Source organism: Sinohyriopsis cumingii, chromosome 17 (assembly GCF_028554795.1).
Source record: "Sinohyriopsis cumingii isolate HCF-2022 chromosome 17, ASM2855479v2, whole genome shotgun sequence".
In the NCBI taxonomy this organism is placed as follows: domain Eukaryota; kingdom Metazoa; phylum Mollusca; class Bivalvia; order Unionida; family Unionidae; genus Sinohyriopsis; species Sinohyriopsis cumingii.
The window spans coordinates 119099510-119118947 of NC_142977.1; the positions used below are offsets into that span (position 1 = coordinate 119099510).

The following is a 19438-nucleotide window of genomic DNA, read 5'->3' on the forward strand; positions in this document are numbered from 1 at the left end:
CACAACAGATGGTTATGAACTTAGTCATAATTATATTTCCCAAATTACACAACAGATGGCTATGAACTTTGTCATAACTTATTTCCCAAATTACACAACACATGGTTATGAACTTAGTCATAATTATATTTCCCAAATTACACAACAGATGGTTATGAACTTAGTCATAATTATATTTCCCAAATTACACAACAGATGGTTATGAACTTAGTCATAATTATATTTCCCAAATTACACAACAGATGGCTATGAACTTTGTCATAACTATATTTCCCAAACTACACAACAGATGGTTATGAACTTAGTCATAATTATATTTCCCAAATTACACAACAGATGGTTATGAACTTAGTCATAATTATATTTCCCAAATTACACAACAGATGGCTATGAACTTTGTCATAACTATATTTCCCAAATTACACAACAGATGGTTATGAACTTAGTCATAATTATATTTCCCAAATTACACAACAGATGGTTATGAACTTAGTTATAACTATATTTCCCAAATTACACAACAGATGGCTATGAACTTTGTCATAACTTATTTCCCAAATTACACAACAGATGGTTATGAACTTAGTCATAATTATATTTCCCAAATTACACAACAGATGGTTATGAACTTGATCATAACTATATTTCCCATATTACACAACAGATGGTTATGAACTTGGTCATAACTGTATTTCCTATATTACACAATAGATGGTTATGAACTTAGTCATAATTATATTTCCCAAATTTACAACAGATGGTTATGAACTTGGTCATAACTATATTTCCCAAATTACACAACAGATGGTTATGAACTTTATCATAACTTATTTCCCAAATTACACAACAGATGGCTATGAACTTTGTCATAACTTATTTCCCAAATTACACAACAGATGGTTATGAACTTAGTCATAATTATATTTCCCAAATTACACAACAGATGGTTATGAATTTGGTCATAACTATATTTCCCAAATTACACAACAGATGGTTATGAACTTTGTCATAACTTATTTCCCAAATTACACAACAGATGGCTATGAACTTTGTCATAACTATATTTCCTATATTACACAACAGATGGTTATGAACTTAGTTATAATTATATTTCCCAAATTACACAACAGATGGCTATGAACTTTGTCATAACTTATTTCCCAAATTACACAACAGATGGTTATGAACTTTGTCATAACTTATTTCCCAATTACACAACAGATGGTTATGAACTTAGTCATAATTATATTTCCCATATTACACAACAGATGGTTATGAACTTGATCATGACTATATTTCCCAAATTACACAACAGATGGCTATGAACTTTGTCATAACTATATTTCCCATATTACACAACAGTGGGATAAAAAATGTAATGCAAATACTTGTTTAGCTTGTTAGATTATAAAAAAAAGAACCATACAAACAAAATATATAACAGCAAAATGGTAAATTTTAAATATCATTATGCTACTGAAAATAATGGATCCAACTGGCAGTCTGACAAAAATGGTATAATACAGGTGCAAAAATTATCAAATTCTACAAGATTTTCAGCATCCTTTTATACTTTTGAAGGAAAATGCAATAAGGTATATGTTTTTCTACTTTTGAAGTAGGAAGATAATTATGTATACAAATACAGCTGCCCAATATATAGGAAAGTACATACAAATAAAATAGCTAAGTAACAAAAGTAAAATAAACATGTCATGTAATCAAGGCTCTTTTAAAATAGTTTCCTCAGGAAAACTCGAATCCTTAACAAGATATGAAATGATAATAAAAAGTAAAATACAACTATGTTGAAAGGATGCCATATCCAACTAATGCATACAGTTTTCTGTTTTTTATTTACTTCTCTAGCTCTGTAAGCAGAGATGAGTTTGCTCCCATGATGCCTCACAAATATTCCTGTAATAACAGACTGGTTATACACTTTTCATACTGATTTAGTATTGCATTCTCTACAGACTAACACTTGTGGTCAGATCTATGCACATGTCCAGCAATCTAGCAAATGCAAAATCAAATGTCTCATTTTATTTAAACTCTAAAAAATTTACATCACAAGACAAAATCAACAGTATGAAAGAAACAATTAGCATTTATGATGAAACAGGCTAAGACTTGGCTACAACTGATAGTGCTTTGAATTCATCCCTTACGAGTCTGATGTACAAGGCCATAAAAATGGCTGCAGCTGTCCTCCATGAGGTTCTGTGGTGTGTCAAACTCCACAACTTTCCCCATGTCCATGACCATGACACGATTGTACTTCATAATGGTGGAGATACGATGCTATGGAAGAGAGTATAAATTGTACATACAATCATATATAATTTAGATATGTTACAAATCAAATGTAAATAACATATCAACAGTATTTAAAAACAAAATTGTTGCTAAAGAGTCAAATTATTATGTCATTAAATTTAATAAAGAACAGTTAAAATAAGGTAATGACTTGTAAAACAAAGTTAGATGAATCTGAAAATTTAAAGAGACTAGATTTATAATTAAAACACTGCCTAGAAAATATTAATTATCAATGAAATATTCCAGTATTTGCTGACTTTGTATATTTATAAAAGAAAATACATGTAAATCTAATTAGACTGAAAATTGAAAGAATGTTTCATGGAGTAATATTTTTTTAAAGTTGAGAATTGGTCATTGATTATATTTTATAATCATGGCTAATCTGATTTTTCAGATGCTGTACATGTTTTGAAAAAATGACTAATAGGGTAAATATAAATAAAATGACGAATAGGGTAAATATAATTAAAATGACTTATAGGGTAAATATAAATAAAATGACGAACAGGGTAAATATAATTAAAATGACTTATAGGATAAATACATGTATAAATAAAATGACGAACAGGGTAAATATAAATAAAATGACTTATAGGGTAAATATAATTAAAATGACTTATAGAGTAAATATAATTAAAATGACTAATAGGGTAAATATAAATAAAATGACGAACAGGGTAAATATAATTAAAATGACTTATAGGATAAATTCATGCATAAATAAAATGACGAACAGGGTAAATATAAATAAAATGACAAACAGGGTAAATATAATTAAAATGACTTATAGGGTAAATATAATTAAAATGATTTATAGGGTAAATATAATTAAAATGACTTATAGGGTAAATATAATTAAAATGACTTATAGGGTAAATATAAATAAAATGATGAACAGGGTAAATATAGTTAAAATGACTTATAGGGTAAATATAATTAAAATGACTAATAGGGTAAATATAAATAAAATGATGAACAGGGTAAATATAATTAAAATGACTTATAGGGTAAATATAAATAAAATGACAAACAGGGTAAATATAATTAAAATGACTTATAGGGTAAATATAATTAAAATGACTTATAGGGTAAATATTAATAAAATGACCTGAAGGGTAAATATAAATAAAATGATGAATAGGGTAAATATAAATAACATGACTTGGAGAGAAAAAACAAAATTACTTTGAGAGTGAAAATAAATAAAATGAATTATATGGTAAATGTAAATAAAATGACTTACAGAGTAAATATAAACAAAATCATATTTTAATGTCATTTTAAGACTTTACTGACTATATTTAAATGGCATTTTAAGACATTATTGGCTTTTCATGTTATTTTAAGACTATTGGCTTAATGGCATTTTAAGAGATTACTGGCTTTAGTGACATTTTAAGAGAATACTGGCTTTAATGTCATTTTAAGACACTGGCTTTAATGGCAATTAACACATTATTGGCTTTAATGTCATTTTAAGATGTTGGCTTTAATATCATTTTAAGACATTATTGGCTTTATCATAAATTAATGGCAATTAAACACATTATTCAATAAATCATATTTGAATGACATTTCAATATATTAACTTTATCATGTTGAGGAAATAGGCATCAAGTGCTTTTCTTAAAATGCCTAGTGGCGGCCAACCTGGCCTGGGCAAGTTTCAACCACGACATTCCAAAGAATACCAGTCTGCTATTCCACAAGTTGAGCTATCTCAGCACTTATTATGAAGGCTGTTGCAGTAAAGCTGTTGTATGACACAAAAATGCTGTTGTATAACATAAAACAGACATGTTTTAACACACAGTAAGAGTGGGCATTTTATTTAATGAGTGAAATCAGATTATCTTATGGAACTTACATTAAGAGGAAAAATCATGCAGATTTGATAAAACAAAATTTAAATGATTTTGTGGGATCCATGATCATACTGCAGTATAAGAAGGGTTGTACCATACTGAGGAGCTTTCTAGTGAGGTACAAATGTACTTTTAGGCGGACATGGCAATGGACCTGATGTACCATTATTGGTGGTTATATGCCCTTAAATGTATATTTTGATGGACATGGCCATGGGCATGATGTACCATTATCAGTGGTTATATGCCCTTAAATGTACTTTTACATGGACACGGCTTGGGGCATGGTGTACCATTATCAGCAGTTATATGCCCTTAAATGTACTTTTAGATGGACATGGCAATGGACCTGATGTACCATTATCAGTGTTTATATGCCCTTAAATGTACTTTTAGATGGACATGGCTTGGGGCATGGTGTACCATTATCAGCAGTTATATGCCCTTAAATGTACTTTTAGATGGACATGGCTTTGGGCATGATGTACCATTATCAGTGGTTATATGCCCTTAAATGTACTTTTAGACGGACATGGCAATGGACCTGATGTACCATTATCAGTGGTTATATGTCCTTAAATGTACTTTTAGATGGACATGGCTTGGGGCATGGTGTACCATTATCAGCAGTTATATGTCCTTAAATGTACTTTTAGATGGACATGGCTTGGGGCCTGATGTACCATTATCAGTGGTTATATGTCCTTAAATGTACTTTTAGATGGACATGGCTTGGGGCATGATGTACCACTGACATGGTTAGATGTCCCTAAATGTATATTTTGATGGACATGGCCATGGGCATGATGTACAACTGACATGGTTAGATGTCCCTAAATGTATATTTTGATGGACATGGCCATGGGCATGATGTACAACTGATATGGTTAGATGTCCCTAAATGTATATTTTGATGGACATGGCTTGGGGCATGATGTACAACTGACATGGTTAGATGTCCCTAAATGTATATTTTGATGGACATGGCTTGGGGCATGATGTACCACTGACATGGTTAGATGTCCCTAAATGTATATTTTGATGGACATGGCCATGGGCATGATGTACAACTGACATGGTTAGATGTCCCTAAATGTATATTTTGATGGACATGGCTTGGGGTATGATGTACCACTGACATGGTTAGATGTCCCTAAATGTATATTTTGATGGACATGGCCATGGGCATGATGTACAACTGACATGGTTAGATGTCCCTAAATGTATATTTTGATGGACATGGCTTGGGGCATGATGTACCACTGACATGGTTAGATGTCCCTAAATGTATATTTTGATGGACACGGCCATGGGCATGATGTACAACTGACATGGTTAGATGTCCCTAAATGTATATTTTGATGGACACGGCCTTGGGCATGATGTACCACTGACATGGTTAGATGTCCCTAAATGTATATTTTGATGGACATGGCCATGGGCATGATGTACAACTGACATGGTTAGATGTCCCTAAATGTATATTTTGATGGACATGGCTTGGGGCATGATGTACCACTGACATGGTTAGATGTCCCTAAATGTATATTTTGATGGACACGGCCATGGCCATGATGTACAACTGACATGGTTAGATGTCCCTAAATGTATATTTTGATGGACATGGCCATGGGCATGATGTACAACTGACATGGTTAGATGTCCCTAAATGTATATTTTGATGGACACGGCCATAGGCATGATGTACAACTGACATGGTTAGATGTCCCTAAATGTATATTTTGATGGACATGGCCATGGGCATGATGTACAACTGACATGGTTAGATGTCCCTAAATGTATATTTTGATGGACATGGGCATGATGTACAACTGACATGGTTAGATGTCCCTAAATGTATATTTTGATGGACATGGCCATGATGCACAACTGACATGGTTAGATGTCCCTAAATGTATATTTTGATGGACATGGCCATGGGCATGATGTACAACTGACATGGTTAGATGTCCCTAAATGTATATTTTGATGGACACGGCCATGGGCATGATGTACAATTGACATGGTTAGATGTCCCTAAATGTACATTTTGATGGACATGGCCATGGGCATGATGTACAACTGACATGGTTAGATGTCCCTAAATGTATATTTTGATGGACATGGCCATGATGTACAATTGACATGGTTAGATGTCCCTAAATGTATATTTTGATGGACATGGCCATGGGCATGATGTGCCACTGACATGGTTTGATGTTCCTAAATGTATATTTTGATGGACATGGCCATGATGTACAGTTGACAGTGCTGCACAGCTGACATGTCTTAAGTTGCAACCTTTAAACTGTATGATCAAAGTATTACTTACAAAGATCAAGCCCAGTCCCTAAATAAGCATGTACATATGACAGCGAGACCCAGGAAAGGAGTCAGATGATATTTATGAAGACAAGAGCTCAACAATTTACTAGATGACAATGAAGGATTTCAGAACTTTATCAGACAATGAGGATGAACTCTTTGACTTTGTACCAGATGATATTAGGTAGTGATATTTATTTGATCTGGTACATGGGTAACTGATTATTATGAACAATGGGTACCTGGTAGAATTGTTCTAAAATTCTGACAGCTTTACTCACCATTAAAAATTTCCCTGGTGAAATCAGTGAAAGTGACAAATTCATAATTTCTGATGATTGCAATCTTTTACTTGAAATGATTAATCAAGTCCAGTCCATGGTCTTTTACACAGACAGATTAGGAACACTGTATCATAGTGGCTAACTCTAGTTAAGTTTCATAATGATACCAATGACTTTAAAAAGAACTGTACAACACCATGAATGTTGTTGTTGTTGTTGTGGGTTTAATGCCATTTTTCAGCATATGATAGGCTATATGTTGTTGCCAGTATATCTTGTAGATGAAAGAACCCAGGAAAACCATGTGAAGAACCCAGAAAAACCCTAACAAGAACCCAGTGGAAGCTACTTTGAGACTCATGCAGACAGAAGTGAGATATTAATGATCTATAATGGCAATCGCCATCTCAGACCACCCTGGGACCCAAATCTGGGATGATTCCAAAAATAAAATTTCGAGGCCCCTGTCCATAGACTTGGGAATTTTTCATTGAAGAAATGAGTATTATGGGTAATTTTGTATTGTTTGTACCCCTATACTTTGGCACTTATAGTGAATTTTGCAATCTATAGTCTGCTGTCCCTATATAGCAGATAAAATAATTAATATTAGAAACCAAAATGATCAGTCATTGGTATCGGTTCATGGAGAAGTTGTCTTTTTAAATAGTAGTGGTATTATAAGCTGCTGTTGCTGTTGAGTTCTTGGTTTTGTTTTTGTTGTTGTTTACAAAACAAAACCTTAATTTAAATAAACTTAATCTGTTTATTCATCTAACATGCTATAAATTAAGGCTGAGTTATAATAATTCTTTTTGTTACTTGCAAGTGTTATTTGAATAAATTGCCCTATGGTCACATAACAATTTTTACATCAAATTAAAGTTCTGTCTATTAACAAGAGGAATTCTGCCATGGAAGATCTTGCCAATTTTTGACTTTCACCTATTTTCAAGGTTGCCATTTTATGCTATACAAAAACTGTGGTGATGCAAAATAAAAAAAATCTTGAGGATTTTATAAACTTTCAATATTTCATTACCATTTTGATAATCTGGCATGGACACAGGCAAAATATTAGTCTAAACTGATTTTTTTGATACTTATTAAATCCACTTCTTCTTTTCTCAATTTTGCCAATTCTGATTGGAGAGCAATACTATCTGTATAAAAAGTCCGGATTGGGCCCTTACTTATTATTATTAAATGCACTTAATAAGCCACTGTATGATTAAGACAACTGGAAAGAAGTATAATTATGGTACCAGTCTAGTAACACATGTAATATTTAGTGGATCTCAAATGGGTAATGATTTAATATTGAATTTATGAAACTCGTTGAATAATGTCCAGCTTTTGCTCACCAAGGCTTGCAAAAGCTGGAGATTATTCAACAAGTTTCATAAATTTAATATTAAATCATTACCCATTTGAGATTCTTTTTATCACAGTTTTTATTTCAGTGAAAATTATTTAGATAGAAAGAAGAACAAATAATTTTGTTCATTCTGACAGATGGTGCACCTTTCATTCATTGTGCATAAAATATAGTCCCAAACAAAGTTCAACTAGTAAAAGTAGACTGTACTTTTTTACAAACTATAAATCAAATAAAAAGCTTCCATCCGAATAAACAGAACATTTTATAACGACAAAATCATTTTTCAAAACAGAATGCTCAATGCAGTGTGATGCCATATTGTTTGATATGGTAAACAGTAGGCCTAGAGTACCTGTTTACCCTAAAATGTCCCTTTCAGAACTAAACACTACATTGTTGCAATTTTTATGTGAAATAGGATTAATGGATGCAGAAATTCCCACATTTACTGCAATGCATTTGTGACCAGATATTTGCAGTATTTGACTGGAACAATAGACTGTACAGAAGACAAAAACAAATTTCTTTTTGAGTCGGATTTGCATCCCATATATACTGTGTAAAGATGATGTGGTTGGATAAAGTTCTGTCAGTTAGGAGACCCATTTATGTCCTAATTCTTCTGTGAACAGAGGTGAGTTTATTTATTTCTGTAAGTTAACATTTAAACCACACTTGTATATACCGTGGATTCTATATCTATGTTATGGATATATCGCTCCCTCACCCCACCCCATCATCAAATAAGCGATACCCTTAGTTTTACTTCTTATTGTTGTTCTTCTCTTGTAGTTTCCTCAATTTCCTTTCGTGAGTCGAGTTAAAAAAATGGCCACCAAAAGTGTTCATTCAAAACCAAACATTCCAGAAGACCGGGTTAAAAATGTTTTCACACAATCCCAGCCAATCAGAAAAGAGGATACTGCACAATAATTTCATGGGCTTATTGGGACCAATCAGAATCACATAAATTTTATATTTTAATATGAAATATCAAAAATATGAAACTGCACATACTATAGGAAAACTATATTTACTATGTGCTAAATATGAATTGAATGATAGAAAAAAGTTCTGGCAAGCAAAATTTACTAACTTTTGCTTGGCATATTTCAAAATAAAAATTCTGGCATTGCCTATGTAAACATAAGTACTTCCTCATCATAACACACTTCATTATAACATTCTGCAACCAAACAGGTATGGTCATGGATACCATTTTATTACAGAATACCAGTATTGTATGAATAATGTATTCCATTATAAGGTAGTCTCACAATAAGGCAGTATGCTCTGTAGCTCACATGGCCATTATTATAATGGGGAGTGCTGTATTATGTACTTCAGTATAAGATAGTCTCACAGTAAGTATACTCTAAAGCTTCCAAAGCCAGCATTATAATAGGGAGGGGGGAGTACTGTCTTACACACTTCAGTATAAGGTAGTCTCACAATAAGTATACTCTAAAGCTTCCAAAGCCAGCATTATAATGGGGGGGGGAGTACTGTCTTACATACTTCAGTATAAGGAAGTCCCACAATAAGTTATTACACTCTATCAGTTCCATGGTATCCATTATAATGGGGGAGTGCTGTATCATGTACTTCATTATAAGGTAGTCTCACAATAGATATATTCTAAAGTTTCCATGGCCAGCATTATAATGAGGAAGTTTTGTCTTACTTCAGTGTAAGTTAGTCCCACAATAAGGAAGAATACTCAATCAGTTCCATGGCATTAATTATAGTGGGGGGAGTGCTGTATTATGGACTTCATTTTAAGGCTGTCTCACATTATGAAAGTATATTCTATAGCTCCCATGGCCATTATTATAATGGGGGAGTGCTCTAATATGAACTTCATTATAAGGCAGTCTCACAATAAGGTGGTATACTCCATGGCTCCCTTGGACATTGTTATAATGAGGGAAAGCTGCATTTCAATCATAATATCTTTTTTTGGCAAATAAAAGTCCTAAGTATTTAACCTAAGTTCAACAAAACAAAAGTAGGCTAATTCCAGAAATCATTAGTGCTCAAAAACTGACCTCAGATTCATAGCTCCAAAATAAAAGATCATACTTATGAGTATTACAGTAACACTGAAGTCTTGCATCTACACAGAGATGCAATCAATAAAATAATTTCAAAACTTTGTTCATTGTAACCTTACTCTAAGTGAAGATAAGATCAAAAGATTTCCTTCTTCAGCATCAGTTCAATTTTTGTGCTCTGACAGTTTCATAGCTATAGGACATGGGTCTTTGATGAAAATAACAACTAGCTATAAGGCATGGGTCTTTGATGAAAATAACAACTAGCTATAAGGCATGGGTCTTTGATGAAAATAACAACTAGCTATAAGACATGGGTCTTTGATGAAAAAAAACAACTAGCTATAAGACATGGGTCTTTGATGAAAATAACATCTAGCTATAAAGCATGGGTCTTTGATGAAAATAACAACTAGCTATAAGGCATGGGTCTTTGATGAAAATAACAACTAGCTATAAGGCATGGGTCTTTGTTGAAAATAACAACTAGCTATAAGACATGGGTCTTTGATGAAAATAACAACTAGCTATAAAGCATGGGTCTTTGATGAAAATAACAACTAGCTATAAGACATGGGTCTTTGATGAAAATAACAACTAGCTATAAGGCATGGGTCTTTGATGAAAATAACAACTAGCTATAAGGCATGGGTCTTTGATGAAAATAACAACTAGCTATAAGGCATGGGTCTTTGATGAAAATAACAACTAGCTATAAGACATGGGTCTTTGATGAAAATAACAACTCACAGCTACAGTGATGACGGTTTTATCCCTGAATACATTGCTGACAACATGTTGTAGTTTGTTGTCAGTTTCAAGATCAATGGAAGCTGTTGCCTCATCCAGGACAAGAATTGTGTTGTTTCTTAGAAAAGCACGTGCTAAACAAAACAGCTGAAATATAAAAAAAATTAAGAGAATTTACTATTACATTCTTTAAGACATTTGTTGTATATATGTCATAGTTTGTAAGACATTTGTTGTATATATCTGACAGCTTGAAAGATATATTTGATAATTGCATCTGACAGTTTGTAAGACGTATCTTTGTTGTATATATCAGACACTTTGTAAGACATCTTTATTGTATATATCTGAATTTGTAAGACATGTCTTTGCCATATATAGGACAGTTTGAACGACACGTCTTTGTTGTACATATCTGAATTTGTAAGACATGTCTTAGTAGTATATATGAGTTTGTAAGACATGTATTTGTTGCATATACCTGACCATTTGTAAGACATGTATTTTTTGTGCATATCTGAGTTTGCCGAGCTTAAGCTTCAATCCAAAACTGGAAAAAACGTGTTAAGGTCGCAAGCCAATGGGATACCCATTCTAAGTTGATCAAGGGCCATAACATTATAAGAAACAGTGAACAATACATTCTAACTCATCTGAGGTAAAGCTTCATAGTCAATAAGGTCAAAATCAAATAAAAAATGTGAACACCAGAACGTTCACTAGAAAGTGGGATGCCTGTTCCAGGCTGAGGTCAGTAACTTTAAAATATGGTCCAAACTGGACATTGAAGCTGTTTGAGCACTTGTTAAGAAGTTAACTGAAATAAAACAAAAGTGTAAATGCTTGAATGTTCATATGTTATTGGTAGGTCTATTCTAAGCTGATAATGGGCAATAACTCTTAGAAATACAAACCAAATCTGCTGGTCATGGGCAATAACTCAAAAATACAAGCCAAATCTGCTGATGATCAAACTCATGTGAGCTTTTGTTGACATTAAGCTTTACTGCAAACTTTGTTTAAATCCAATGAAAAATATGGAATGCACAGTTGTGAATTAGCAATGCCCATACCAAGATGATCAAGGGCAATAACTCAAACAAATACACACAGAATATGCTCATCATCAAAATCATCTCGACAAGAGTTGAGATGAAAGCTTCCAAGTAAATTTGTCTGAAGTCAAAAAATAAATACAGAAGATCAAGTTTTCACAAGGTTGCACATTAACAATATCTGTGCTAAGATTAAGAATGTAACTGTAAGGAATATTTGCCAAATGTTATCATACTTGAAGCTTCAAAGGAAATTTAACTAGAAATATGAATATTAGAGCATTCACAAGGCAGTGGAAAGATGAATACATAATTAGGCTGTTATGAGTTAAATGATCAGTAAGTGAAAATAAAAATAATCATTGTCTAAACTGGAAAATCACATTCTGATTCCACATAAAAAATAAAAAACATTATTTTCACACAATTACATTTTAGTGATTTTTTTTCTAGAATTATTGTTTTTCTTTCCAAAATTGAATTTCCCACAATTACATAATCCATGTACCATTCAATGATTTGCTGTGATGAAGGTAGGTAATTTAGTCTTTAAACATGCCTACATTTTCATGAAACTATTCACTTAGAATTATTTTTTCTTCTTTATTTTGTTATTATTTGTTTTTTTACAGTTTTTTTACTCTAACATATCAATTATAACTCATCAACCACTGAAAAAAGTCCAAGTTTGTTATTTCCTACACATTAAAAAAATGAAGTTATGATTGCTTAAATATACTTCATGTAAAAAGACAAACATTCACAATTACTTGACTAACTACTCAACTGTAATGAGTTACTTCTTTTACTATAAAGATTATTTCTTTTAATACTATATATATTCAGAATAAATAAAATTTGCATATTGTCAGATTATTTTTACACTGGATCCCAATAATATTTGTGTTTCCCGTTCAAATATAAGTAATTTATGATGACATAAACAGTGTATAGATAATCTGACTTAAGAATGAAAAAGATGCTCGCCTTTACCCACCTCACCTACATTGGGTTCTTCAGCCACCAGTTATACTGGCCGCCATGTACAGCCGATCATGCTGGTATTAAACCCCAATAAACAATAACATTGATTACTTAGTATTTACAATGACACTGAAGGCACAATGTTTACTGAGATTTTGAAAATAATGCCAGGTTAGGACTATGAAATTTATTATTATCGGCTAGTGAGTGATGTACTCATGGTTTATTATGTGTCTACTAGTGAGATATGCACTCATGGTTTTATTTTGTCTGTTTGTGGGTGATGTATTCATGCTTTTACTACATATCTGTTTGTGGGCAATGTATTCATGCTTTTATTACATGTCTGTTTGTGGGTGATTTATTCATGCTTTTACTACATGTCTGTTTGTGGGTGATGTATTCATTCTTTTACTACATATCTGTTTGTGGGTGATGTATTCATGCTTTTACTACATGTCTGTTTGTGGGTGATGTATTCATTCTTTTACTACATATCTGTTTGTGGGTGATTTATTCATGCTTTTACTACATATCTGTTTGTGGGTGATTTATTCATGCTTTTACTACATATCTGTTTGTGGGCGATTTATTCATGCTTTTATTACATGTCTGTTTGTGGGTGATGTATTCATTCTTTTACTACATATCTGTTTGTGGGTGATTTATTCATGCTTTTACTACATGTCTGTTTGTGGGTGATGTATTCATGCTTTTACTACATGTCTGTTTGTGGGTGATTTATTCATGCTTTTACTACATATCTGTTTGTGGGTGATTTATTCATGCTTTTATTACATGTCTGTTTGTGGGTGATTTATTCATGCTTTTACTACATGTCTGTTTGTGGGTGATGTATTCATGCTTTTACTACATATCTGTTTGTGGGTGATGTATTCATGCTTTTATTACGTATCTGTTTGTGGGTGATTTATTCATTCTTTTACTACATATCTGTTTGTGGGTGATGTATTCATGCTTTTACTACATATCTGCTTGTGGGTGATGTATTCATGCTTTTACTACATGTCTGTTTGTGGGTGATTTATTCATGCTTTTACTACATGTCTGTTTGAGGGTGATGTATTCATGCTTTTACTACATGTCTGCTTGTGGGTGATGTATTCATGCTTTTATTACGTATCTGTTTGTGGGTGATTTATTCATTCTTTTACTACATATCTGTTTGTGGGTGATTTATTCATGCTTTTATTACATGTCTGTTTGTGGGTGATTTATTCATGCTTTTACTACATATCTGTTTGTGGGTGATGTATTCATGGTTTTACTACATGTCTGTTTGTGGGCGATGTATTCATGCTTTTACTACATGTCTGTTTGAGGGTGATGTATTCATGCTTTTACTACATGTCTGCTTGTGGGTGATGTATTCATGCTTTTACTACATATCTGCTTGTGGGTGATGTATTCATGCTTTTACTACATATCTGTTTGTGGGTGATGTATTCATTCTTTTACTACATATCTGTTTGTGGGTGATTTATTCATGCTTTTACTACATATCTGCTTGTGGGTGATGTATTCATGCTTTTACTACATATCTGCTTGTGGGTGATGTATTCATGCTTTTACTACATGTCTGTTTGTGGGTGATGTATTCATGCTTTTACTACATATCTGCTTGTGGGTGATGTATTCATGCTTTTACTACATGTCTGTTTGTGGGTGATGTATTCATGCTTTTACTACATATCTACTTGTGGGTGATGTATTCATGCTTTTACTACATGTCTGTTTGTGGGTGATTTATTCATGCTTTTACTACATATCTGTTTGTGGGTGATTTATTCATGCTTTTACTACATGTCTGTTTGTGGGCAATGTATTCATGCTTTTGGTGGTGCTATAGAGTTTCGCATTTTGAAGTATTCATGCTTTTACTATATATCTGGTTGTGGGCAATGTATTCATGCTTTTACTACATGTCTGCTTGTGGGCAATATATTCATGCTTTTACTACATGTCTGCTTGTGGGCAATATATTCATGCTTTTACTACATGTCCGTTTGTGGGCGATGTATTCATGCTTTTACAACATGTCTGTGGGCGATGTATTCATGCTTTTACTACATGTCTGCTTGTGGGCGATGTATTCATGCTTTTACTACATGTCTGCTTGTGGGCAATATATTCATGCTTTTACTACATATCTGTTTGTGGGCAATGTATTCATGCTTTTACTACATGTCTGCTTGTGGGCAATATATTCATGCTTTTACTACATGTCTATTTGTGGGCAATGTATTCATGCCTTTACTACATGTCTGCTTGTGGGCAAAATATTCATTCTTTTACTACATGTCTGCTTGTGGGCAATATATTCATGCTTTTACTACATGTCTGTTTGTGGGCGATGTATTCATGCTTTTACTACATGTCTGTTTGTGGGCGATGTATTCATGGTTTTACTACATGTCTGTTTGTGGGCGATGTATTCATGGTTTTACTACATGTCTGTTTGTGGGCGATGTATTCATGCTTTTACTACATGTCTGTTTGTGGGCGATGTATTCATGGTTTTACTACATGTCTGCTTGTGGGCAATGTATTCATGGTTTTACTACATGTCTGTTTGTGGGCAATGTATTCATGCCTTTACTACATGTCTGTTTGTGGGCAATGTATTCATGGTTTTACTACATATCTGTTTGTGGGCAATATATTCATGCTTTTACAACATGTCTGTTTGTGGGCAATATATTCATGCTTTTACAACATGTCTGTTTGTGGGCAATATATTCATGCTTTTACTACATGTCTGCTTGTGAGTGACATACTCAAGGTTTTACTGTGTGTCTTTTAACATGGACACAATTTATGAAAACTTCTTCAACTCGCAAAACACCTGCAACAATAATGCTCCTGGAAATTTAATGACTACAAAATATGGCTTACAAGTTGCAAGTTTTTGCTGTAGTTACTCTTGTATCAGGTCAACCCATTAGTATGCCATGTAAACTCTGATCTAACATAATTTCTCAATTGATCAATGCTGGTGCCGTTATTTCTATTCGTGAATTTTAGACAACGAACAAAGACCCTGATTTATCTATGTGATAGTACATCCAACTTTACTTTTTTTGCACCCAAGTGTGAACGAAAAATGGTATATCATTCAATTTCTTCCTAAGTACTATTTGTGTTAAAAGAACTTGTTACTAAGTATTCAGGACCCCAGACTGATGTTTATAGAACTCTCTGAAAAATTTATGTTCATAACCTAAGTTACCTGTTTGCAGTCTGTCATCCTTACAGTGATACCAGTCATCATATTCACAAAACATTTCATGCAAACTTGTAGAACAGAAACTATACCCACAATGTAGTTGTTACCTGTGTTGTTAATATAGAACAGAAACTATACCCACAATGTAGCTGTTACCTGTGTTGTTAATAAAGAACATAAACTATGCTCACAGTGTAGTTGTTACCTGTGTGATAGGTGTGAAAATGTATTAGATAACAAACCTGCTTCTGTCCAACACTGAAGTTTTCCCCTCCTTCTGACACAGAGGCATCTGAAATACACAGTAACCATTACAAATCTATGTACACTAAAGGCTCAGATTCAGACAGCATTACTGATGATGAACTGCTTACCTGTTTTTGGCTTGTTGTGTCATCACTGTTTATGGTACCATCTTCTTTTAGCTTTTCTTAAGTTTGAAACTTAATCCGCATATGCTTCTTGCTCATCAAGATCTTTTTAATGTTATTAAATGAACCTGAGAAAGATATGTCATTTTTGTTTACTTTCATTTCTTTTTTCAGGTCTAAAAACATCTATAAGAATTATGTAATAATCAATTAGCCTGCAGTATAAGAACAAAATGCAACCTAGGTTTTGATGTTTTACCGTAAGCCAAAAGCATCATCAAAATTAACACTATCAATATGGACTGACAAACTGCACCCCAATGATTTCATGCCTGCCGCAAAGTGCGATATTGAATTTCAAATTACACTTTCCGAAATGACAGCCAATGATATACAGAGCTACTGTGGAAAGTCCTATCAACATGACACTTTCCAAAATGACAGCCAATGATATATATAGCTACTGTGGAAATTCCTATCTACATGACACTTTCAGAAATGACATCCAATGATATACATAGCTACTGTGGAAAGTCCTATCTACATGACACATTCCAAAATGACAGCCAAAGATATACATAGCTACTGTGGAAAGTCCTATCTACAGTTCAGTGAAGACAATTTATTGTTTTTCTCGATGTATCATGGTGGGGCAGTTAATCCTCTCCATGTGTGTTCCATGTTGAACCTCTTGAGAGATAAATGCCAACAAATCATTACGTCATCTCAGCATGCAAGTCTTGTGTATCATGGAGGGAGGTTAGTTGACAATATTGATAAATATTTGAATGGCCAATACATGAAGACTACCCATGAAAAGACTGAGATGTTAGAATAACTAACAATCAAATTCCATTTGAAGAACCAGTTGTCTTTATTTCAATTATAATTTGGACAATTTGTTTTAAAAGAGTCTTGTATATTCAATGTAAGTGTTTGATTGGCTTCTATGCAATGCTTCTATTTGTCTATGTCAAAATTCCCAATTTCAGTTCAAACAATGTAGCCCAAGAATTTTACTTCATGATCCATCGAAAGTTGATCACTGACACTTCTAGAAATTTTTTGCTTTTACTTCAAACAAATTTTAATAAACTTAAATCAAAAATAAAAAACATAAAGTTATCCAATTATTACAAGGAAAAATAATCTTTTGAAACATATAAATTCAAAATGACAACCACTACTAAAACAACACAGAGAAAACACTGAATTTATGCTGAAATGCAAATCAATTTCTTATTCCTGAAGTTGCAAATGGTGGTTCACATTGTCAACAACAGTACATGTTGAAGTGTTGAATATACACAACTTTGAGCCAGCCAGATTTTGATGCACTGGGGACTAATGCATGTGTACTGTAAGGGACCAACCATTTTATTTTCTGGTTGTTGTTATTGTAGGGTTTAATGCCATTTTTCAGCACAAGATAGGCTATACATGGCAGCCAGTATAAATGGTGGAGGAAGAAACCAGGAAAACCCCAGAAAGAACCACTGACCCACGAGAAGCTACTGGTAAGTTTTACCACATACCCATATTAGCCAAACCCGAGACTCGAACTCATGCAGACAGAGGTGAGATGGCAATGATCCATAACGGTAAGCTCTTTAGACCACTTGGCCACTCGGGGCCCCTTTTTTTCTGGTGTGTGTGTTTGTGTGTGTCTGGAATTTTGTTTATGACAAGATAATTTTATCTTCCAAAGTAAAGAGTAAGAGAGACTTGACTCCAGCAGATGTTCCACAGAAAGCAAAGCAGTAACCACTGTCAACATGCTTTCAAACAGCAACAAGAATTAGCATTAAATGAGGATTTCAATTTCGGCTTGGGAATGGTGTCATTTATATTACACTCAGCCATATGACCTGAAGCATCGTATTTAACAGATTCAATGATAGCCCCTTGAATAATTGCTGAGGTTATTAATTAAAGTGAATTTAATTTATACCTGTAATTTATTATGATGTGCGGAAAAAAGTTGTGATTCCAAGTTACGAGACATATCACTCTCTCTCTCACCCTCTCTGTGATAATTAAATTGCTTTATCAAAGATCCTCTGATTTTATTTTTCAAAAAAAACCCCAATCTGCACCATCAATTATGGTTTGCTTACTCAAACTGTCTTGCTTTGGAATAAATTATACTACATTTGAGACTACCAGATGTCAGCATCCAAAAGATTTAAAGATGTCAGAACCATTAAACTAAATAAATCACATTTTAACAATCAAATGAATTGCATTACTAGTCCTAAATATTTGATAATAAAAGAAAATGAAATTAGTTCCAAATAATGCAGAACTTAAAAAATTCTGCCTGAAATGAGATGCTTCACTTAAAATATACAGAGTTCATAAAGTTTGGGCATCCTTGCATTATGTTCATGATATCTAAAATTTCACTGGAAGAATAAAAAGGAACAATCTGTCTGTTAATTTATAAGAGCAACATCATATATAGCACCAAGCCCCACCATGATCTGTTTTTCTTTCTTTCTCTCACTGACAGTCTTTAGTGCATGCTTTAGTGCATGCTTGCTGAGGACACAAACAGTAAATCATGTCCACTTTATCCACATATCAACTCCATAGCTGTCTTCAGATTGATTCTGTGAGAAAGCATGGAATGCAGTTATTTTCTGTAATAAGCCATAGCAATTTTGTCAGGACATGCTGAAAGATGGTTGAGAGACCTGATCCTAATCCCTTCTGCCCTCTCCACCCATACTGAGATGCATGGATAATTAAAAAATCGCATGAGCTGTACTGAATATGATAGCTATATGAGCATCAT

The 19438-nt window shown here is 33.3% G+C and overlaps 1 protein-coding gene across 1 annotated transcript in view; it reads right to left on the reverse strand.

Annotated features, from left to right (window-relative positions):
* Positions 1-1165: 1165 nt before the first annotated feature.
* Positions 1166-19438, reverse strand: part of LOC149779749 (ATP-binding cassette sub-family C member 9-like) — a 215442-nt gene continuing 197169 nt past the window's right edge. Inside the window, exons 33-35 of the mRNA XM_089940609.1 lie at positions 16513-16562; positions 10985-11131; positions 1166-2304 (exon numbers count right to left, since the gene is read on the reverse strand). Of these exons, the coding sequence (XP_089796735.1) occupies positions 2161-2304; positions 10985-11131; positions 16513-16562 (341 nt within the window). The 3' untranslated portion in view covers positions 1166-2160. The remainder of the gene's footprint in view (positions 2305-10984; positions 11132-16512; positions 16563-19438) is intronic.